The sequence below is a fragment of the Hordeum vulgare genome, chromosome 1H, assembly GCF_904849725.1.
Source record: "Hordeum vulgare subsp. vulgare chromosome 1H, MorexV3_pseudomolecules_assembly, whole genome shotgun sequence".
NCBI classification, from domain to species: Eukaryota; Viridiplantae; Streptophyta; class Magnoliopsida; order Poales; family Poaceae; genus Hordeum; species Hordeum vulgare.
In genome coordinates, this window is record NC_058518.1 from 483,841,938 (window position 1) to 483,867,090 (window position 25,153).

A 25,153-nucleotide genomic window follows, 5' to 3' on the forward strand; every position below is an offset into this window, starting at 1 on the left:
CGGGGCGGGCGGCGACTGGGCGGGCGGGCGGCGGGGCGGCGACGACTGGGCGGGCGGGCGGCGGGGCGGCGACTGGGCGGGCGGGCGGCGACGGGGCGGGCGGCGACTGGGCGGGCGGGCGGCGGGGCGGTGATGACTGGGCGGGCGGGCGGCGGGGCGGCGACTGGGCGGGCCGGCGGCCGGGCGGCGACGGGGCGGCCGGCCGGCGGCGATTGGGAAAGCCGGCGGCGGGCGGTGCGAGCGTCATGGAGTCCTGGGCAGGGCGGTGCGAGCGTAATAGGACCAGAATAAGTCCCAATAAGCTCCTATTAGAGAGTCTTATTTCATAAGTCCCAATTAACCATAATAAGTCCCAATAAGTCCCTAGTGTTTGGTTTAGGTGGAACTTATAGGGACTTTTTTAAGTCCCAAAACCAATAAGTCCCTGGAAACAAACACCCTCTCAATGCCCCGGTGCCGTACACTTCTGTGACGCCCCGACTCGGGCGCGTACGTCGCTGCCGATCGTGAAACCGATTGCGCGTCACCGATGATCATTCGTCAGCTACAATGCTCTGCTTGCTTCCTTGTAGTACTACGTTCAAAACGTACATCTTCTGACAACAAAACTAACTAACTAAGTAACTAAACTCAGCACATGTGTCATGTGTGGACAAGGAGAGGAACGAGCTGGCGCGGCTGGCCTAACGACTACCATGTAATACAGCATGCTGCACATCACACATGGCGCGACTCGATCGACACGTCGCCTCGTCATGATTGGACAGCCGCTGTGTTTCCGGAGTAGTTGCATTGGCCACTGGCAGCTACCATCGTCGTCTTCTTTTTATGTTAACGTCACGGTGCTCGTCATGCTCACCTGGGCTCCATCTCTCCGAGGAACATGACGCCTTTTCATGGATCATGGGCGATCATTGGTTGGTATCATGGGGCTCTGCCGCGGGTTAGTCACGTGCTACTAGTAGAACTGTCTTAATGCGTGTTAAAAACATTAAAATATGTGTTGGAATTTCCTTTGCTCGTCATGCCGACGCCTGCCACCGAATTTCAATAAACTTTTATGTTCATTGCACGCAAACTCGGTGCCAACTGTCTGCCAACCACGCCCAGTTTGAGCAATGTGACCGATCAATTGACTTATCGATCACCAAGTAAGGGCTCGTTAATTAGTTAGTTAGTTAGCGGGGCAGACAACACATGTCTTACGTCAAACCAACCATATATGCATTGATGCATGCATGTCTTAGGTCATCAGTGAGCTCAATCATGGTCATCGGTCGGTTCATGCCGAACTGATCAATGTTCACTCGGTTGTTGGCGTAAAAGGGCAGGAGAATTGATACGTCAATCGATCGGTCACATTAATCGCGTGGATTGGCTGCCAGATGAACGCGAAGCAGAGTGAATTTTTATGTGTGTGTGGGCGCGAATGAAGCAGAGTGGCTGTGCATGAAGGAATTCGACTGCATTACTGATTCTGCTGGAAAACAACATTTTATTACATGATGATAACAATTCGTATGATGCTAAATTCTGCAAAAGCTGATGCCTGCTGTGCCCGACTGAACTACCAGAATGCCTGCTGTGCTCGTGCTCAGCCTCCTCGGTGTCCGACTCCGTCTCCCAGAATGCCGCGTCCAGCGTGCTCTTCGGCGACACCCATTTGCTCTCCGCGGCTTGGGGCTTCGCGTAGACGCCGACGCCGGCGGAGGCTAAGAACGGGTGCTCACCTAAGGACCTGAGCCAGTCAAATGTGGTTATTCATGGCTTTAATCAATCAGGTCAAGAGGCCATGGGTACCATCTCATTGGTATTGAAGTTGGAAGCATTGTCCACATACATGAAATTGCACGATGGTTGATGCAGCTACTTCATACAATGCATTGCTAGGCCGACCATGGCTACATAAAAATCAAGTCGTACCAGCCACGCTTCATCAGTGTGTCAAGTATAAAGAGCAGTCTAGGAAACAATGAGAATATTTGCAGATAATAGGCCATTCACCGTGGCTGAATCCTTCTATGCAGATGCAAAATTCTATTTTGAGCTAGTTGAAAAAGTATACAAACTAAAGTCTGCAGTAGTACCTGAGTCAAATGTGGTAGCGAAAAATATTGCAGAATCCTCATCCGGACGAAAGATTTACCAGTATATACCAAGTGACCAAAGAAAAGAAGGTGACCCAATATTTCGCGTCATCAATAAATCATCCATCAAAAGAGGTACCAAAATGCCTATTATCTTGCCTCCTTTGGTTCAACATAAAATTGAACAAGATAAAGATGAGTCGCCTAATTGGGAAAATAAAAATAATAATGTGGTGCCTATCTCCTTGCAGAATAAAGATGATGATTCATTGCCTATTGCTTTGTATGATAACCGAGTTTTGTATATGATGCAGAAATTGGGCTATGACACTCTTAGTGGCCCATCTTTATGTGATGGCCGGGGACAGCGAGAGCCATTTGAAAAGGCGTTGTCACCAGAACAACTCGAAGCTCTACACAAAGGCCATCCTTTGAAAGAAAAAAGACATGGGCTAGGCTACGAGGTTTGCATGACCTCGACCGAATTTACAGAGCCAACTGAGGCATCCCCGCAAATGGAGGATGGTAATCAGCCAACTATTGATGACTGGGAGGAACTAAATATTGGGACACTTGAGGAGCCTCGACCAATTTTTATTGGCGCTCATTTGTCCAAACAAAATAAAGATGAAACTAAATAGGAATATCGTAAGTTCCTTTCTGAAAAGTTTATGGTAATTCAATTTGTCTGTCCTAATCAATTTAATTTCATCTACTAACCTAATTGAAACACTTCATTTTTATACTTTTTTGTTGGACATTTAAACAAAATAATTTAGTTGTCTCCAGAATATAATAACTCGTATGTTAACACTGTTGTTGTACTCTCCCATCTTAGTACGTAGTAGCATATTCAGTACAAAAACCATGTACAATAATCATTGTCTTACAATTTCTTTGTAAAATTGTGCTCGCATTAATCAAAAGATATAATTTGATGCTAATATTACACATTCCTTGAACAAATTAGCATTAACAAATTGAAGCCAAGGATATTCTTTGACCATCTTTAATATAAGAGTAACCCGTCCAAAACTTAGCCAATGCTGCCTTTCCCCATATTTTTCTATATCTCAGTGTTTTGCACAAACATCGTTGGAATAAAATTTAATCACTAAATCAGTTTTGTTCCTTCACTTTCCAACACTGTGCAGGTTTTCCGTGCACATCACTTAGCTCTGGTCCGTATATACAAAAGTATTATATATATACGCAACAAAATCATAGCGCCTATTTTGAAATTTGGTTGTTGTAGGTTATCCAAATAAACTTTTAGCATCGTAATTTAACGTAATAAAATACATAATAATATATAAATGTATATAGTAGATTTCTTCTGCATTTGAAAATTAATGTTAATGTACCAAACTATAAGGTAAAATTGTCATGAGTTAGCTTAGTGTAACTTTCTCATGCTAGGTATCGTGGTTGTGTATGGAAACAGTGAAAGTTGCGACCAACTATAATTTATATATTTGAATTGTGCTATATATAGCACACACAGTTGAAAACCTAATATCTCGAATCATGTAAATTACATCTCTTGCATATGTATCATTAATAAGCAAAAATTCCTCTCACATACTCCCTCGACTCCTAAATATAAGACATTCTTTGAAGATATCAGTATGAATTACATACCGATCTATATTTGCACATTTTAGAGTGTAGATTTATTTATTTTTCTTTGTATGTAGTATGTATTGAAATTTCAATATGAATTACATATGGATGTATATACATGCATGTTAGAAACGGAGGGAGTATTTCATACCGGATCATTAATTAATTGGGATATCATAAAAATCTTCACCTTCTACCAAATCAATGGTAATCAAGTTCTGCTACCGATGGGATAGAACGTTGGTATCCTAATGTTGCGTGCCTTCAATCTTACAAACTATATATAGGAGGGCATAAATGATTAGTACTCCTGACAACAATATTAGATTATTCAAATTATGATAGAACAGTGGCAATAGACCTACAGCCATGCGTTTAGAGGAGGGCCATCATTCACACGGGAGCTGATATGTATATTCTTGTTATCCATTTCAGCGTGCATTTGTCTAAACATCCACGTACACATGTATAGTATGTTTTTAGGCAATCCATGTATAGCATGCATGTTCTAACAGAAACAGAAAATATTATCCTCAGTTTCTGTTATATCTACTCAATATATATTTGTATTTGGCGGGTATCATAAATTTAAATTTTGAAGAAACAATAACCAAAACTTAGAAACCAATCAGATAAATTTCCATTCATTAACTTCATCCATAGAGCATTACATAACTAATAGCTAAGTCATATTGCACATAAGACCAAACCTGAGGGTAGTTTGGATTGAGGTAATTGTTTTCAGATCCATCTTTTTTTGTCGCAGGTGGTGGCACCAAAGAGTATGTCGCCCCAGGCCGCGTCGCCAAATATTTTCCGGCGACACGAGACGATCGATGACGAACGGCGGCAAATAGAGCTTGCTGATTGTCTTGACTTCTGTCCCAAGCGGCTGAAGCAATATGCAGCACGTGGCATCAAAGAGTATGTCGCCCCATGCCACGTCACCAAATACTTTCCGGCACACGCGACGATCGACGACGAACGGCGACAAACAGAGCTTGCTGATTGCCTTGATTTCTACCCCCAAGCGGCTGAAGCAATATGCAGTACAAAGCTAGTCTCCAATCCAATCCTCTGATTAATCTAGCTCTGTATACGTGCATGTATTAGCTTTGTCCAACAGTGGATCGATCCGGAGCAGGATGGCTAGCTTAGGCTAGCTTTGCACTGCGTTGGTGTATCCATTAGCAATCGATTTTGGTTCATCGTCATCGCGGTGACACGAGCCGGCCCAACAGAGTACAGTTAGCGGCATCTTATCGGAAAGCGATAAGGTAGATCGGACAGAGAAGGAATAGACTACATCACGGATGGGAGCAGCTAACAATTGGGAGGAGCTAGCGTTATAAGGAGAGAACAAAGTCATGGGAGGACGCGGCGTGTTAGGGCATGGAAACCCTTGCGTTTAAGCTTACCTTTTGTTACTTTAAACTAATATGTAGGAGTAGAGACATATATATAGGACTCCAAATCGTTTATACTTTTCTAATGGAGAGATAGGGGTGCGTGAGAAGGAAAGAAAGAAGCCTGAGACATTGGGTAGACAAAAAAAAGATATCAAGTTTTTTTATAGAGGATTTCATGATTCAATCTACACCGTAATAATTCGGTCCCACCAAAATTAACGGTTCGTAAAATCTAATTAACGTGAGAATTTCTAGAGAGTCTCTATTTAGTATAGGTATAGATACTACCTGGCGAAGCAATCCCTGAACGCGACGCTCGCTGGTCGAAAAGGCCTCGCTTTCACCGATCGACCTGTCGACTCTGGTGGACCCACGTAGCCCAACATAAACATAGTTTTTGACTTGCTGCGCGGCGTGTAGCATAGCAGAAGTACTTCCTTTCTCAAGGATCGTTTCTGTTAGAATTAATTATGGGGTAAATCTCCGCTTGTTATTTGTGAGGCGGTTAGTACCAATGCTAACCATCGCAACTGTCTAGAACGGACGCATCCTTTGGTCGTGTCCCCCAACTTGTATATAAACATCACTATCAATGAAAGAAAGGGAAAATTACATTATTTCCTTTTGTTACTAGTACGTTATCAGCACGCTCTTGCCGAGAGCAGAAGGCCACGAGGGAGATCAGGCCATCCCGACGGTTACGGATGTCGTCCTCGTCGCGGATGACCAACCGCATGCGAAGCAGCGATGGAGCCCGGGTGTCAGCGCTCAACCGTGACGCCCTTCAGCGCATGGTTTAGTCTCGCCCTCTCCTTCTCCTTCTCCCGGGCGTAGAAAGCAGTTGATGAGGGGACGCGGGTGGATGAGGGAGCTGGCCGCAGCCGTTCGATGGATGTCCACCTCACGAAGCAATCTCTGAACGAGACGCTCACTTGTCGAAAATGCCTCGCTTTCATCGGTCGGCCGTCGACTCTGGTGGACCCACGTTGCCCAATATATAGTTTTTGACTTGCTGTGCGGTGTAGCATAGCAAGGAGTACTTTCTTTCTTTGTCTAAAAAAAAAGAGTACTTTCTTTCTTTCTTTCTCAAGGCCGTTTCAATTTCTATTCTAGTGCGTGTGCTGCTGTGACGCTGCGCTTTCCGCGTCAACTTGCTCCTTTTCGTGGTGGAAGCTCCGGCGTGCGGCGTGGTCGGCAAGCTTGCAAATTTACGCTGGATTTCCTCCATCGGAGTCATCGGAGTCATGGCCACGCCACGTGGTGCTGGTTTGCACAGGCGAAGCAGCATTAAATTTCATCCACGCCGATCGAACATGTCGCAATGAGGGTAGAGGTGGAAGCATGAGCGGAGAAACAGAGAGTAGTATAAAACACAGTGCTTGTTGCAAAAACGAAATCCTTTGCATTGCTGATTCTGTTGCAAAACAACGATTTACACGATACTAATTGGTGAGAAGCTAAATCACCCAAACACCGATGCCTACTACTGTACCCGACTGAATCATCGTAGGCATCTCCCGCGCCGACGACACTGCTGCACTCCTGGTCCACGATCATGCCGAGAACGCCGGGCTCTGCGTCGCTAGGTTCTTCATTTGTGATCGCATCGTCGTCCATGTCGGTCGTCTCCTCGGACGCTGCCTCGGGCGCTACGGTTGGCGCGGAGAGCACATCGATCCATCCCTCCTTCGAGTCCCAGTCCGGGAGCGCCGACGCAAGGCAGGCAAATGCCTTGATCCTCATCTCGGCCGTGCTGTCGTGCTCCGCCTCCTCGGTGTCGGACTCCGACTCCGACTCCCAGAATGCCACGTCCAGCGTGCTCTTTGGCGACACCCACTTGCTCGCCACGGCTTGCGGCTTCACCTCGACAACGGCGGAGGCCAAGAACGGGTGCTCCAGCAGCTGCGCCGCGGTGCACCGGCCGCTGGCCTGCCTGACAAGGCAGCTGGCCAAGAAGTCCTTCCCGTCAGCTGACAGCCATTCCGGAACCTCGGGCACGGCCTCCGTGTACCCGATCCGGTGCAGAGCCACGAGCGCGTTGCCGTCAATGCCGCTCCACGGGGCACGGCCGGTGGCCATCTCAACAACCATACAGCCGAGCGCCCAGACGTCGGCTGCGGGGCCTTGCTCCTCGCCACGTGCCACCTCCGGCGCCATGAACGCCGGCGTGCCGCCGATGATCGGCACGTCAGAGGCCGCCTTCCTCGAGCACCCGAAATCCGCGAGCTTGGCGCGGCCGTCGGCGCCGATGACGACGTTCCTTGACTTGACGTCCCCGTGGACCATCCCAGCTGCGTGCAGGTAGGTGAGCCCAGACGCCACGTCGAGCGCGTAGCCACGGACGGAGCGCTCGTCGAGCCCCCCGTTGCTCGCCACCTGCTCCGCCAGCGAGCCGCCGGGGGCAAACTCGAGGAAGAGCTGGTAAGAGCCGTCACCGGCGCCAGTGCCACGGCCGCCGATGCAAGATACGATGCGCGGGGAGCTGAGGGTAGCCATCACGCACCGCTCCCTCCTGAGCGCCGCCGCGCATGGCGCCCCGGCGGCGGACTTGACCGCGAAGAGCTCCCCGGAGGCGTCGTCCGCGGCGAGGAAGACCTCGGCCCCCGACGCGCCGCGGCCGAGCGTGCGCACGCGCGTCCATTGCTTGCCCACGGTGGACATGGCCATCTTCTCTTCTTTCCTTTCTTCTGTGTTGCGAATTGGGACTCTGATGATCTCGAGCTTGCTTGTGGCCTGCTGAATTTCTGATGGGTTCTTTCTTTGGCGGGCGTGCGTATAGAATTTGGCGTGTGCGTACATTAGAAATTTCTGCTGAATTTCTGATGTATAGGAAGTGGAGGGAGGGGGAGAAAGGAAGGCTTTAGAACATGGAAGGCATTTGGCGTGTGCGTGCGGGGAAAAGGCGTGGGAAGCAAGCTGCTTCGGGTGGTCTCGGAAAACACTAAGCTTAGCGCTCCGTCAATTCTTACTGCCAGCGTCAAATAATCCGTGTCGAAAATCTCGCGTTTTGAGCTCAGCCGAGGATTCTTGGAAGGTACCACTCGCCAGTACAGCACTTGGTCGGTCGTTGCGGCCAAGCGAAAGGCGCGGAGACTTTGCTTTCCATTGGAAAAGGCCCCGACTCTAGCTAGCTGAAGCAGGTTGCGGGCCTTTGACCTTCTCGAACACCGGCCGTTGTGCAATGGACGAGCGACCAACGGTGTGATGTGTGAGATCGAGAGGATCTTCAGCAGATGTAAAAGCGACGGACACGAACTCGATCTTCAACAGATGCAAAAAATGGGGTAAGTTTAAGTTAGATGATGCTATGAAGCCTACCCTTTGCTTCAAGTGGCATTGCATGAGTTGGGTGCAACATCCGGCAACTATTTTGCCTGCGTGCGCATAGCTTTCAGTTAATTCATTTCGAGCTCGGTACATCAAATCTCCAGAAAGACAGAGAATTGTTCCGCACACTAGAACAGTAAGGACGCAGAGTCTAGGTCAAATTTGTGCGCATTTGAAAGAAAAGGTCTGGGCTTTGCTTTGCTTTGTGTTCCAGGAAATGTAGTCCACTCCAAACTGATAATCTTTAGGGATGGGAAGTCAACGTCCTCTCACAAAACGGGCAGGTACAGAAAAAGGGGACGTGAACTTTGATCTCGAGGCAGCTAGCTAGCACGTATATCGTTGGCATTTAACTTTGACCTTTGGGAGTAGTTTCATCTCGGAAGAGGTTGACCAACTGAAGAGACGGCCCCCCTGTAGTAAGTAGTTGAATATATTTCATGGACTACCCAACTTCTTTCATCTCAGATAGATCAGCGTGAGTGTGAATGGGGCGATGTTTTTTTTCGAAAACAGAGGGGTCTCCTCCCAGCCTCAACTTTTATTAAAGTCAAGGCAAAGCCATACCAGAATTATGCAAAATAGCTCCTTGTGGACAACCTAGGTAGCAACCACAGATCAAACCAGGGTGTTACCGAATCTAGCCCTATAATAACATTTTTGAATCAGCACGTGACGAACCGCATGAAGGTTCCTACAAGTGAAGAATTAAACGTTCTCACTACCGATGTGTTTGATGATGATGACGAGTCTCTTCATTTCCCCGAAGAAGATGCGCCAGAAGTGGACCAGGTCCACCTTAGATCAGGTCGCCAGTTAGTTGACCCCCATCCTTCACATAGAAAGGAGCCTAGAAACAAAGATGTAGCTCAGAATCAGACAATGGACCCGCCCTCTAAGGTGTCGGTCAAGTATGATGTAATCTCGCATTTGAAGAAAATACCAGCTATGCTTTCTTTGTATGATGCTTTGTCTCTTTGTTTGGATTTACGTAAGGCACTAGTTACTACAGTGTCATTTCCAGAAGATTATAGAGTGGAAGTCTCGCAGATAGAAGCTAAACTACGTAATGTGTTAAATATTACATTCTCGGATGAAGACATGTTGCTAGGCTCAAAGAAGCATAACAGACCTCTCGTGATGTTTGGTTAGATTGATGACTTGCCAACGAATCGCATTATGATAGATGGTGGATCCGAGCCAGTCAAATGTGGTTATTCATGGCTTTAATCAATCAGGTCAAGAGGCCATGGGTACCATCTCATCGGTATTGAAGTTGAAAGCATTGTCCACATACATGAAATTGCACGATGACTGATGCAGCTACTTCATACAATGCATTGCTAGGCCGACCATGGCTACATAAAAATCAAGTCGTACCAGCCACGCTTCATCAGTGTGTCAAGTATAAAGAGCAGTCTAGGAAACAATGAGAATATTTGCAGATAATAGGCCATTCACCGTGGCTGAATCCTTCTATGCAGATGCAAAATTCTATTTTGAGCTAGTTGAAAAAGTATACAAACCAAAGTCTGTAGTAGTACCTGAGTCAAATTTGGTAGCGAAAAATATTGCAGAATCCTCATCCGGACGAAAGATTTACGAGTATATACCAAGTGACCAAAGAAAAGGTGACCCAATATTTCGCGTCATCAATAAATCATCCATCAAAAGAGGTACCAAAATGCCTATTATCTTGCCTCCTTTGGTTCAACATAAAATTGAAAAAGATAAAGATGAGTCGCCTAATTGGGAAAATAAAAATAATAATGTGGTGCATATCTCCTTGCAGAATAAAGATGATGATTCATTGCCTATTGCTTTGTATGATAACCGAGTTTTGTATATGATGCAGAAAATGGGCTATGACACTCTTAGTGGCCCATCTTTATGCGATGGCCGGGGACAGCGAGGGCCATTTGAAAAGGCGTTGCAAATGGAGGATGGTAATCAGCCAACTATTGATGACTGGGAGGAACTAAATATTGGGACACTTGAGGAGCCTCGACCAATTTTTATTGGCGCTCATTTGTCCAAACAAAATAAAGAGGAATATCGTAAGTTCCTTTCAGAAAATAGGGATGTGTTTGCTTGGACTTACGAGGAAATGCAGGGGTGGTCGTGCACCGACTTGCCGTGCAAGATGATATTCTGCCCGTAAAACAAGCACAAAGGAGATTTGGACCCGAGCTACTTCCCAAAATAGAAGCCGAGGTTGACAAACTCATAGCTGCTGGATTCATTAGAGAGGTTAAATATCCTTAGTGGCTTTCCAATATTGTTCCAGTTAAAAAGAAAAATGATCAAATTCGTGTATGTGTAGATTTTAGGGACTTAAATAAAGCGTGCCCTAAGGATGATTTTCCGATACCGATATCTGAATTACTCGTTGATGCTACCATGCACCATGAAATGTTTTCTTTTATGAATGGGTATCCCGGATATAATCAAATAAAAATGGCCCCATAGGATGAAGAGTTAATGGCTTTTAGGACGCCCAAAGGCATATTCTGTTATAAAGTCATGCCATTTGGACTAAAAAACGTCGGGGCAACATATCAACGAGCTATGACTATAGTTTTAGATGGATTATTATATGTTATCGTTGAATGTTACATAGATGACATAGTGGTAAAATCAAAACGTGAGGAAGACCATATAAAACATCTTGAAATTGTTTTCGAGCGTTTGAGGGAACATAACTTGAAAATGAATCCCATGAAATGTGCATTTGGAGTTTTCTTTGGGAAATTTCTCCGTTTTGTGGTTACAAAGAATGGCATACAAGTCGACCCAGATAAAGTACAAGCGATTGTTAAGATGCCACCACCCACAAACCTACACGAATTAAAAAGTTTCCAAGGTCACCTAGAATATATTAGGAGGTTTATCTCGAACTTATCGAGAAGATGCAAACCTTTCTCACGTCTCATGAAAAAGGGTGTTACACTTGAGTGGGATAAAGCATGCCAGAATGCATTCTTGGATATTAAAAAACATCTAATATATCCACCTATTCTGGATGCACCAGTTAGGGAATGCCTTTGATCCTATATACAGCGGCCATGCCTATCTCATTGGGTGCTCTTTTGGAAGCCTTAAATGAAGTGCACGCTGGGGTGTGTGGGGCACATCAATCGGGTCCAAAGTTATATTATCAACTCCGACATCTCGGTTTTTATTGGCCTACCATGTTCGACGAAGCCATGAAATTTGCAAAAAGGTGTCATGAGTGCCAGATCCATGGTAGTTTCATACATCAACCTCATGAATCGTTGCATCCCACAAATATGTTATGGTCGTTTGAAATGTGGGGAATGGATATAGTGGGACCTATTAATCCGCCATCTTCAAAGGGCCACAAATTTATCCTGGCTGCCATCGATTATTTCTCCAAATGGGCTGAGCTTATACCATTAAAAGAGGATAAGGGAGAATACGTGGAACACTTTATAAGAACACAACTTATATATCGCTTCAGAGTTCCTTCCCGTATCATGTCCGATGACGGAGGACCATTCAAAAACAAACATGTTGATAAGTTATGTTCAAAATTTAAGATAAGTTATCATTATTCTACGGCTTATAAACCGGAAGCTAATGGACAAGCAGAAGCTTTTAATAAAACCCTATGCAAATTGTTAAAGAAAGTCTGTCAAGGAATAAGCGTGAGTGGCATGAGAAACTCCTTGAGGCCTTGTGGGCTTACAGGACCACGACACGTACACCAACTGAAATGACACCTTACGCCCTTGTGTTTGGTGGAGAAGCGGTTCTACCATTAGAAGTACAAATTACTTCGCTCATAGTCTCTATTCAGGAGAAACTTTCTGAAGAAGAAGCCATAAAATTACGCCTCGGTGAGCTTGAATTACTTGAGGGTAAACGCCTTCAGGCGCTACATAATTTGGAAGCACATCAGGCTAGAATGTCCCGCGCTTTCAACAAGCGCGTTAAAACAAGATTAGTCAAGCAAGGAGACCTAGTGCTCACCATCATCCGTCCCATGAATGTTACACAACGAATGGGAGGAAAGTTTGAGCCAAAATGGGAGGGTCCCTACATCGTAAAAGAAGTCTACTCTAGTGGTGCTTACAGGATAATTTCCCTAGACGGCGAGTACTATCCGCCACCGATAAATACGAAATTTTTGAAGCGTTACTATGCTTAAAAAAAATACTCCATACCCTCACGAGTATAAACTGGGGCATCAAAATAAAAAATACGCCACAACCTTATGAGTCTAAACTGGGGCACAAAAAGAATACTCCAATAAACTGTGATGTAAACAAATGTTACTCTAATAAACTTACGAGTGCACAAAAAAAAATACTCCATACCCTCATGAGTATAAACTGAGGCACATAAAATGTTACTTTAATAAACTTATGAGTATAAACTGTGAAGCAAATAAAATATACTCTAATAACTTACGAGTCTAAACTGTGATGCAAAAAGAAAATCAAGTGTACTCCATACCCTCACGAGTCTAAACTGGGACACTCAAAGAAAATATTACTCTAATAACTTATGCGTCTAAACTGTGATGTGAAAGGAAAAGCACTGCATACCCTCACGAGTCTAAACTGGGGTATCAAAAAAAATGTACTCCATGTTCCCACGAGTATAAATTGGAGCACATAAAATGTTACTCCAATATACTTACGAGCCTAAACTGTGATGCAAAAGGAAAAAAACTTCATACCCTCACGTGTCTAAACTGGGGCACCAAAAAAAATATACTCCATGTTCCCACGAATATAAATTGGAGCATATAAAATGTTGCTTTAATATGCTTACGAGTCTAAACTGTGATGCCAAAGGAAAAACACTCCATACCCTCACGAGTCTAAACAGGGGCACCAAAAAAAATATACTCCATGTTCCCACGAGTATAAATTGGAGCACATAAAATGTTACTCCAATATATTTACGAGTCTAAATTGTGATGCAAAAGGAAAAACACTCCATACCCTCATGAGTCTAAACTGGGGCTCCAAAAAAGATATACTCCACGTTCCCACGAGCATAAACTGAGGCACATAAATTTTACTTTAACGACTTACGAGTATAAATTTTGATACGACAAAGAGAAAAGTGAAAAATATAACATACTTCATACCCTTACTAGTATAAACTAGGAGACCTAAAATGTTACTCCAATAAACTTATGAGTATAAACTGTGATATAAACACATACATTTCAAAACCCCACGAGTGTAAACTGAGGCAATAAAAAACAAAGTTTACTCCAATGAACTTATGAGTATAAACTGTGATATAAACACATACACTCCAAAACCCCACGAGTATAAACTGGGGCAATAAAAACAAGTTTACTCCAATAAACTTATGATTCTAAAATGTGATAAAAGAAATATTATTCCAACAACATATGAGTATAAACTATGATACTCCATACCCTTATGAGTATAAATTACGGCAAATAAAATAATAGCCCAACATCTTAAGAGTATAAACTATGGTGCAACCAATCAATTGAAATTAAATATTCATTGAGAAAATGAAGTTCACACGTATGAGTATAGGAGTAAATGCTCCTAACATCAAATGAATAAGCATATGTCTATAAGTGTTGTAATACTTCGAGAGCCAAAACCAACACATACAAACTGCTGCAATGCTATATGAGCCTAAAATGTAAGCATGGTCTAAAAATGTTAAGCTGAAACAACCTTCATGGGTTTAAACTCTGAAGTGTTAAGTTCAACTGCTCTAAAAAAAACCAAGCCTAAATTGAAATTAAAAAGAATGTATCATGTAGGAAAAAAAAGACTACCACTTGTAGAAAAAGGACCTATTGTCCCGGTTCGTGAGGGCCATTTGTCCCGGTTTTTGAACCGGGACTAAAGTGTCGGTACTATTGCACTAAACCTTTAGTCCCGGTTCTTGCATAAACCGGGACAGATGGGCCTCCACGTGGCTAGTGCGGCGAGCCCAGGCAGGAGGCCCTTTGGTCCCGGTTGGTGGCACCAACCGGGACCAATAGGCATCCACGCGTCAGCATCTCAGGTGCTGGGTTTTTGTTTTTTTTTGAAAGTGGGGGAAGGGTTTGGCGGTTTTGGGGGGTTAATTTAGGTGTTTCATATATTGTGTTAGCATGCTAATTAATAGAGCGAAGTGTCCTTTCTTATCTCCGTACTTGGTCGACGCTACGTACTATACGTATAGAGGACTAGACACGCTAGCTAGTTAAGCAAATGAAGGAAACAGAAGATCGTCATGAACAGATGCATACAAAGAGAAGTGATATCGACCACCTCTCCTTCTCTGAGAGATTGGTCGAACAACAAGTTCGCGTATATCTATCCGACGCTACTGGCTACATATATACAATATAAGTATCTTTTACAATATAATCTCCTAATTAAAATTGAACGCATCAGGGTCCACATAGTATTCTCCGTCTTCAGCGATCACGTGGTCAAGAAAGAATGCCGCCAATTCCTCTTGAATTGCTCGCATACGATCTAGTGCTAGGAGTTCATTTCGCATCCGAAATATCTAATTTGAAGAGGGGGTCAATACATATATACGAATAAATGAAACTGAACACAAATGATGGTAATAAAATAAAATTGTGAATATAATTATTTACGCACTTCATATTGTTTCTCGGAGTAGCCCCGCTCACAGGTCGTGTTGCGGATGGACTCGCAAATGTAGTATCCACAGTAATTAGTCCCTTCTTCCTGCCACAACCACTTTACAAGAAATAGACGTCAATCAAACTGATAATTAGCAAGCATGCTAAATGGTATTGATGAAACTAGCGCTTGAATCACTAGGAGATGCGTGGAACATATATGCTACTATAGTACTTACTTTCGGGTGTCTAAACTGCACCTTCTTTGGCAGTCCCGGAGTTTTTAAGATGAATTTACTCCAAACTCTGCCAGACAAAGAAAACAATTACTTGATATCAGCAAATGAACAAATTGAAGTTGCCGATATGGTGCGATAATGATAGATTTAACTTACTTCTCTAGAATTTCAGTCATGTCTGCGTACTTCTTGGGATCTTTTCGTCTCGAGTCTAAGACGGTTACTAGTCCCTCCTCAAGCTTAATCTCTAGGAGAATATAGTGGAAACTGCGCACGCATGCATAACTCATCAATTACATTACAATAACCTCGACTAATAAGGGAAACCGAATATGCACAAGATAGTAACACTCACTCGAAGTTGTAAGGGAAGAGTACTATAGCTTTGTTTTGATTTAATATAAACGATTGTAGCATGTTGGTCTCGGTATCTTTGGCATGATATTTAACCATATATTCATCTATGAGATTTGTGTTAATGAACCCAATGTCACCGATTTGCCTTTTCTTCAATTCGGCGATCTTCAATTTGCATAATATAGTGAGAATAATTAAAGATACATGCAATGAAATAGCTGACCTATATATAGAGACTTAATGACAGAAGTAGTACTACTTACATGCAGAAGCAAGTGATAATTGACTTATCGAGGGCCTTTAGATTGAAAAACTCGAAGAACTCGTCAAATGGAACATTCAACAGATCAATTCCAATGAGGTCATGCTCCTCTTTAACTCTGAGCATCAAACTATTCCTCCCCCAGACTCTCTGCAGGTTTTCATATACGAATCATGGAATCTTCGCATCATCGTTGTTAGAGATTTTTCATCTTTAACGAGAAGCTTCCCGTACACGTATCTGTGTTCGTCCACCTCCAAAAAATCAAAATGTGCAGAGTCGGGCAGGTAATCTCCAAGATCGTTATAACCGTGCATCATCCCGCCCAGATGATTCGCGACGACGCTATACACCTGGAGCGGGGGCAACGATTGGTTCGCGTGTTCGCCGAGCTGGGCAACTTTTTTCCCAGCTCGTCGTCCTACTAACCTTTGAGCACTAACAGTACTTCCCGACCGCTCCTCTGCGATAAATGACTTTGTAAGAATGCGCTGATAGTTGTCTTTCACCGGAGACTTTGGTGGTTTCGTCAGGGCAGCCAGAGTACGCTTCGCTTTTACCGGATCTATCTTCTCCTCTGGAGGTGGATTTTTCTTTGCTTTGACCCCTTCAAAGAAGTTGGCCACTTCGGCTCGTACGATCTTCTCGTTTTCCTCCGGGCTCCTCTCGTATGGTAACTTCTCTAGAGGCTTCAGAGAAGGACCGTATTTGTATTGCATGTCTCTGGTTGTACTGCTACACGTCGGAGCAGACGGAGCGACTGCGACTGTCTTTCCTTTCTTACGAGGCGGAGGAGAAGGACTACGCGCCGGAGGAGCCAGAGCGGCGGCGGGTCTCTTCAGCCCTTGTTGACGAGGCGGAGAAGGAGGAGGCAGCTGGCTGCTCGGGCGCGCCGGCGCAGGCGGAGAAGGAGGCGGAGTGCCGTCACGCGCCGGAGAAGGAGGCCGAGTGCCCTGATCACTCGCCGGAGGAGACGGAGGAGGAGGCGGAGGAGGAGGTGGGCCCTGACTCGCCGGAGGAGGAGGAGGAGGCGGAAGCGTCCAGTTCGGAAGGTGGATGAGCTCCTTCCGCAATAGGCATGGAGTCTTCAGAGAAGAACCCAGCCGAATCTCCCCTTCACCCGTAGGGTGGTCAAGCTCAAGGTCCTCAAATCCTTCCGTTATTTGATCCACCATCACCCTAGCATATCCTTCTGGAATCAGCTGGCCGTGGTAGGTTGAGCCAGGTTCATTAGGTATAACAGAGCCAACAGCCGCCTTGACTTTGAATGTCATCCATTGCGTCATAAGGTAGCAATGTTGAGACTCTGTGATAGCATCCACGGGGTAGCACGTGAAGACATGCTCTAGCTGCTGAGTCTTCTCGGTGGAAGCCACGCTTCTTCTCCGCTGTGATGGCGGCGTAGCTTCAGGGGAAGCTTCGGCATGTCGTTTGCTGCGATCTACTTCTCGTTCCTCTAGCCCTTGTACCCTTTCGTGCAGCGCCTGCAGTTGGCTATGCTCCGCTTTCCTCCTCCTCTCCTGGTTTTGTAACCCCATGCGTCCAGAAACCCAGCCTTCCATGAAAGGGAGCCTGGCGTGCCTCGTGTCCGTCCAAGGTGCTCAGGATTCCCGAGGGCCATTGTGAGCTCGTCATTCTCTCTGTCTGGAATGAACGCCCCTTCCTGTGCTGCGGCGATATAGTGCTGAAGCTTCCTGATGGGTATTCGCAGTTGCTCTTCCGTCCAAACGCACTCCCCTGATACAGGGTCCAAGGTTCCGCCAACCCCGAAGAACCAAGTCCGGCAACAGTCTGGCCATCTCAATGTATCTGGTTCGACCCCTTTAGCAATCACGTCATTCTCAGCCTTGTCCCACAAAGGTCAGGCTTTGAGGTAACCACCTGACCCCGTGCGATGGTGATGCTTCTTCTTCACAACATTTTTTTGTTTGTCGCTGGCATCTTCTTACTCTTTTCCGATGTCTTGTGGGCCACAAATGCGGGCCATTGATCTCTGATCTTCTCAAACCGGCCGGTGAATTCTGGTGTCTCTTCTTTGTCGACAAACGTTTTCAGCTCATTCTTCCACCTCCTGAATAGTTTTGCCATCTTCTTAAGAGCATGAGACTTGATCAATTCCTCTTTAACTGGCTTCTCTGGATCCTCCTCTGGCGGTAGGGTGAAATTTTCCTTAAGCATTGTCCAAAGATCTTCTTTCTGTTTATCGGAGACATAAGACGTCGGCACCTCATGGTCTTCCTTCTTTGGCTTTAACCATTGATGGATACTGATCGGGATCTTGTCCCTAACAAGAACCCCGCACTGAGCACGAAATGCATCCCTTGTCCGGATGGGTTCAATCGGCTTGCCATCGCGCGCGATTGCTGTGATCTCAAACCTTTCATCCGAGCGCAACTTTTTCTTCGGGCCTCGTTTCTTTACCGAAGTTGAGGTCGATCCGGAGGGCTAGAGAAAAAAGAAGAAAGACGAGAGTTAATTAATATGTGTACATATGAAAACAATGAATGCATCAATTAACTAGTCAGCACGGGCTTAACTAATATATATATACCTGGCCGGACTCGGTTCGGTCAACGGAGCCGTCATGAACGCCCTCTTCTTCACCCGGTCCTTCCAGATCATCATGAACGCCCTCTTCTTCACCCGGTCCTTCCAGATCATCATGAACATAGCCCTCTTCTTCACCCGGTCCTTCCAGACCATCGGTGTCTCTGAGAAACGATGCAATGACATCACTCCTTGTGCGATTATCTCCCCCAACATCGCTTCTTCCTCTTCGTCTCGGGAGTGATCCATAGTTTCTGCAAATATTTACAACATGTCAATTATTATTCAAACATGATACAGATGGATATATATTAGTGGCAAACGTAGAACTAGCTAGCTAATCACAATAAGGAATCATGTTAGTGGCCTCGACGCTGCTTCTCTAGGGTTTGGGGTGGCCTAGCTAGACAACGCTTCAACTGCGACATCTCGGTTATTATTGGCCTACCATGTTCGACGAAGCCATGAAATTAGCAAAAAGGTGTCATGAGTGCGAGATGCATGGTAGTTTCATACATCAACCTCATGAATCGTTGCATCCCACAAATATGGTATGGTCGGGACCTATTAATCCGCCATCTTCAAAGGGCCACAAATTTATCCTGGCTGCCATCGATTATTTATCCAAATGGGCTGAGCTTATACCATTAAAAGAGGATAAGGGAGAATATGTGGAACACTTTATAAGAACACAACTTATATATCGCTTCGGAGTTCCTTCCCGTATCATGTCCGATGACGGAGGACCATTCAAAAACAAACATGTTGATAAGTTATGTTCAAAATTTAAGATAAGTTATCATTATTCTACGGCTTATAAACCGGCAGCTAATGGACAAGCAGAAGCTTTTAATAAAACCCTATGCAAATTGTTAAAGAAAGTCTGTCAAGGAATAAGCGTGAGTGGCATGAGAAACTCCTTGAGGCCTTGTGGGCTTACAGGACCACGACACGTACACCAACTGGAATGACACCTTACGCCCTTGTGTTTGGTGGAGAAGCGGTTAAAATAAAGCAAGAGTCCATGTGGACTTGAAAATACTGCGATCATAAAATGGATTGTCAAGTTTCGAGCTCTGGATCCGAATCAAAATATCTCTTCGGACCCGGACCTCGAGGGCATCTGTTGACACTAGTTTTGGCCGAAGAAAAAGATAATGTAATTAAAAGAATAAATTATCAAATGGTGAAAATGATGAAATCCGCCCGACCATGATGAATTGTCACCGCTCAATATAAAATAGCAGGCGCAAGAAATAAATTAGTAAACGAGCCGATATTTGTAAAGTTTGCAAAACGAATAGAAATCACCATCAATTATTTGTCCTAACTAAAATGACACACTCGGACAAAAAATAAATTCAAATTACACATAACGTTCATCCATGCACGCCGCCAACTACGGCGGGTGTTGAATGCCTACATAAAATCATAATATTTCCAAAATATCGATCGTAGGGCAAATGTGAGGCCTATAAAATATTGCCGAGAATACTGAAAAGTGCCTTGATATATATATTTAAAAAAATAAAAAATTGAAAGTAATATAGTTAACCGTGCAAAATGAGGACGAGCAAAAAATAGGCATATGATATATTACCGAGGATACTGAAAAGTGCCAAGAGATTATGAAATGTGACGGCCCTCGTGTCCGTTCCTCTCAACCTCTTACTAAATGCCCATCTTTCTAAATGTCGTGGACGAGCGAAGAAGAGCCACGGAGTCTCGATGCCCCGGTGCCGTACACTTCTGTGTCGCCCGGACTCTGACGCATACGTCGCTGCTGATCGCGAAACTGATTCGACGTCATCGGTGATCCTTGGTCAGCTATAATGCTCTGCTTGCTTCCTTGTAGTACTACGTTGATAACGTACATCTTCTGACAACAAAACTAACTAACTAACTGAACTCAGCACATGTGTGGACAAGGAGAGGAACCAGTTGGTGTGGCGCGGCTGCCATGTACTCCCTCCGTCCTAAAATAAGTGTCTTAAGCTTAGTACAATTTTATATTAAAGCTAGTACAAAGTTGAGACAGTTATTTTCGGACGGAGGAAACAACATGCTACACAACACACATGGCGCGACCCGATTGACACGTCGCCTCGTCATGATTGGACAGCCGCTGCGTTTCCGGAGTAGTTGCATTGGCCACTGGCAGCTACCATCGTCGTCTTCTTTTTATGTTGACGCCACGGTGCTCATCATGCTCACCTGGGCTCCATCTCTCCGAGGAACATGACGCCTTTCCATGGATCATGGGCGATCATTGGTTGGTATCATGGGGCTCTGCCACGGGTTAGTTAGTCACGTGCTACTAGTAGAACTGTCTTAATGCGTGTTAAAAACATTAAAATATGTGTTGCAATTTCCTTTGCTCGTCATGCCGACGCCTGCCACCGAATTTCAATAAACTTTTCTGTTCACTGCACGCAAACTCGGTGCCAACTGTCTGCCAACCACGCCCAGTTTGAGCAATGTGACCGATCAATTGACTTATCGATCACCAAGTAAGGGCTCGTTAATTAGTTAGTTAGTTAGCGGGGTAGACAGCACATGGCTTACGTCAAACCAACCATATATGCATTGATGCATGCATGTCTTAGGTCATCAGTGAGCTCAATCATGGTCATCGGTCGGTTCATGCCGAACTGATCAATGTTCACTCGGTTGTTGGCGTAAAAGGGCAGGAGAATTGATACGTCAATCGATCGGTCACATTAATTGCGTGGATTGGCTGCCAGATGAACGCGAAGCAGAGTGAATTTTTATGTGTGTGTGCGCGCGAATGAAGCAGAGTGGCTGTGCATGAAGGAATTCGACTGCATTACTGATTCTGCTGGAAAACAACATTTTATTACATGATGATAGCAATTCGTATGATGCTAAATTCTGCAAAGGCTGATGCCTGCTGTGCCCGACTGAACTATCAGAATGCCTGCTGTGCTCGTGCTCAGCCTCCTCGGTGTCCGACTCCGTCTCCCAGAATGCCGCGTCCAGCGTGCTCTTCGGCGACACCCATTTGCTCTCCGCAGCTTGGGGCTTCGCGTAGACGCCGACGCCGGCGGAGGCTAAGAACGGGTGCTCCAGCAGCTGTGCCGCCGTGCACCAGTCGCTGGCCTGCCTGTCTAGGCACCTGGCCAAGAAGTCCTTCGCGTCGGCGGACAGACTTTCGGGAACCTCGGGCACGGCCTGCGTGTACCCGATCCGGTGCAGATTGGCAAATTGGGAACAGCTCGCAATTGGGAAGAGCTGGCAGGAGCCGTCGCGGGCGGCGCGGCCGCCGATGCAGGAGACAACTCGCGGGGAGCGCAGCTCGGCCATCACGCGCTGCTCCCTCCTAAGGGCCGCGGCGGAGGACGCCCCAGCGGCGGACTTGACGGCGAAGAGCTCCCCGGAGGCGTCGTCCGCGGCCAGGAACACCTCGGCCCCCGACACGCCGCGGCCGAGCGTCCGAACCCGAGTCCATTGCTTGCCCACGGTGGACATGGCCATCGATCTTCTTTCCTTTCCTCTGCGTTGGGGAAACTGGGATGGGGTGGTTCCCGTTGGTCTCGAGCTCGCTGGTGTTGGTGACGAGTTCATACTAGATGAACAAGTTTGTGAACAATTACCGTAAATACTAGATGATTCCGGTAGTATTGTGAAAAAGTTTGAGCATATTTTGACAAATGGACTCAGAGATAATGGCTATTTAGCTAAGCAGATTCAAAATTTGGTTCAAAGTTTAATAATCTTTGAAAATTTCAGAATAATTAGAGTAAATACTACCTGGCGAAGCAATCCCTGAACGCGACGCTCGCTGGTCGAAAAGGCCTCGCTTTCACCGATCGGCCTGTCGACTCTGGTGGACCCACGTAGCCCAACATATACATAGTTTTTGACTTGCTGCGCGGCGTGTAACATAGCAGAAGTACTTCCTTTCTCAAGGATCGTTTCTGTTAGAATTAATTATGGGGTAAATCTTCCCTTGTTATTTGTGAGACGGTTAGTACTAATGCTAACCATCGCAACTGTCTGGAACGGACGCATCCTTTGGTCGTGTCCCCCAACTTGTATATAAGCATCACTATCAATGAAAGAAAGGGACAGTTACATTATTTCCTTTTGTTACTAGCACGTTATCAGCACGCTCTTGCCGAGAGCAGAAGGCCACGAGGGAGATCAGGCCATCCCGACGGTTACGGATGTCGTCCTCGTCGCGGATGACCAACCGCATGCGAAGCAGCGATGGAGCCCGGGTGTCAGCGCTCAACCGTGACGCCCTTCAGCGCATGGTTTGGTCTCGCCCTCTCCTTCTCCTTCTCCCGGGCGTAGAAAGCAGTTGATGAGGGGACGCGGGCGGAGGAGGGAGCTGGTCGCAGCCGTTGGATGGATGTCCACCTCACGAAGCAATCTCTGAACGAGACGCTCACTTGTCGAAAATGCCTCGCTTTCATCGGTCGGCCGTCGACTCCGGTGGACCCACGTTGCCCAACATATGGTTTTTGACTTGCTGCGTGGTGTAGCATAGCAAGGAGTACTTTCTTCCTTTGTCTAAAAAAAGAGTACTTTCTTTCTTTCTTTCTCAAGGCCGTTTCAATTTCTATTCTAGTGCGTGTGCTGCTGTGACGCTGCGCTTTCCGCGTCGACTTGCTCCTTTTCGTGGTGGAAGCTCCGGCGTGCGGCGTGGTCGGCAAGCTTGCAAATTTGCACAGGCGGAGCAGCATTAAATTTCATCCGCGCCGATCGAACATGTCGCAATGAGGGTAGAGGTGGAAGCATGAGCGGAGAAACAGAGAACAGTATGAAACACAGTGCTTGTTGCAAAAACGAAATCCTTTGCATTGCTGATTCTCTTGCAAAACAACGATTTACACGATACTAATTGGTGAGAAGCTAAATCACCCAAACACCGATGCCTACTACTGTGCCCGACTGAATCATCGTAGGCATCTCCCGCGCCGACGACACTGCTGCACTCCTGGTCCACGATCATGCCGAGAACGCCGGGCTCTGCGTCGCTAGGTTCTTCATTTGTGATCGCATCGTCGTCCATGTCGGTCGTCTCCTCGGACGCTGCCTCGGGCGCTACGGTTGGCGCGGAGAGCACATCGATCCATCCCTCCTTCGAGTCCCAGTCCGGGAGCGCCGACGCAGGGAAGGCAAATGCCGACGCAGGGACGCAGGGAAGGCAAATGCCTCCTCGGTGTCGGACTCCGACTCCGACTCCCAGAATGCCACGTCCAGCGTGCTCTTTGGCGACACCCACTTGCTCGCCACGGCTTGCGGCTTCACCTCGACAACGGCGGAGGCCAAGAACGGGTGCTCCAGCAGCTGCACCGCGGTGCACCGGCCGCTGGCCTGCCTGACAAGGCAGCTGGCCAAAAAGTCCTTCCCGTCAGCTGACAGCCATTCCGGAACCTCGGGCACGGCCTCCGTGTACCCGATCCGGTGCAGAGCCGCGAGCGCGTTGCCGTCAATGCCGCTCCACGGGGCACGGCCGGTGGCCATCTCAACAACCATACAGCCGAGCGCCCAGACGTCGGCTGCGGGGCCTTGCTCCTCGCCACGTGCCACCTCCGGCGCCATGAACGCCGGCGTGCCGCCGATGATCGGCACGTCAGAGGCCGCCTTCCTCGAGCACCCGAAATCCGCGAGCTTGGCGCGGCCGTCGGCGCCGATGACGACGTTCCTTGACTTGACGTCCCCGTGGACCATCCCAGCTGCGTGCAGGTAGGTGAGCCCAGACGCCACGTCGAGCGCGTAGCCACGGACGGAGCGCTCGTCGAGCCCCCCGTTGCTCGCCACCTGCTCCGCCAGCGAGCCGCCGGGGGCAAACTCGAGGAAGAGCTGGTAAGAGCCGTCACCGGCGCCAGTGCCACGGCCGCCGATGCAAGATACGATGCGCGGGGAGCTGAGGGTAGCCATCACGCACCGTTCCCTCCTGAGCGCCGCCGCGCATGGCGCCCCGGCGGCGGACTTGACCGCGAAGAGCTCCCCGGAGGCGTCGTCCGCGGCGAGGAAGACCTCGGCCCCCGACGCGCCGCGGCCGAGCGTGCGCACGCGCGTCCATTGCTTGCCCACGGTGGACATGGCCATCTTCTCTTCTTTCCTTTCTTCTGTGTTGCGAATTGGGACTCTGATGATCTCGAGCTTGCTTGTGGCCTGCTGAATTTCTGATGGGTTCTTTCTTTGGCGGGCGTGCGTATATATAGGAAGTGGAGGGAGGGGGAGAAAGGAAGGCTTTAGAACATGGAAGGCATTTGGCGTGTGCGTGCGGGGAAAAGGCGTGGGAAGCAAGCTGCTTCGGGTGGTCTCGGAAAACACTAAGCTTAGCGCTCCGTCAATTCTTACTGCCAGCGTCAAATAATCCGTGTCGAAAATCTCGCGTTTTGAGCTCAGCCGAGGATTCTTGGAAGGTACCACTCGCCAGTACAGCACTTGGTCGGTCGTTGCGAGACGAACTGTCTGAAATGGAGCATTCTGCTGGGTTGGTTGCCCACGTCCCTGGTGTAAACGAATCGGCCGTCGAGGTCAGCGGCTGCAGCACAAATTTATTTAATGCAAGCATAGTTCTTGAATACAATTTTTTGTTAGGCCAACAGTATTTCGATTCCAACAGAGCAAATTGCCTCGTCAATGGAAGCAAAAATTTACCGTGTTTGAAATAAGATAAAGTGTCACAGTACATGCATAGAAAAAAAGTTGAATAA

At 46.8% G+C, this 25,153-nt stretch overlaps 1 protein-coding gene and 1 pseudogene across 1 annotated transcript; both read right to left on the reverse strand.

Moving 5' to 3' along the window:
- Positions 1-1,356: 1,356 nt before the first annotated feature.
- On the reverse strand, positions 1,357-7,848 carry LOC123401422 (mitogen-activated protein kinase kinase kinase 17-like). The gene is made up of 2 exons (XM_045095223.1): positions 6,604-7,848; positions 1,357-1,562 (listed from the first exon to the last, which is right to left on the reverse strand). Exons 1-2 carry the CDS (start codon positions 7,784-7,786, stop codon positions 1,357-1,359), a joined length of 1,389 nt encoding a protein of 462 aa, XP_044951158.1. The 5' UTR covers positions 7,787-7,848.
- Positions 7,849-21,226: 13,378 nt separating this feature from the next.
- On the reverse strand, positions 21,227-24,601 carry LOC123401428 (annotated as a pseudogene).
- Between the last annotated feature and the right edge of the window lie 552 nt (positions 24,602-25,153).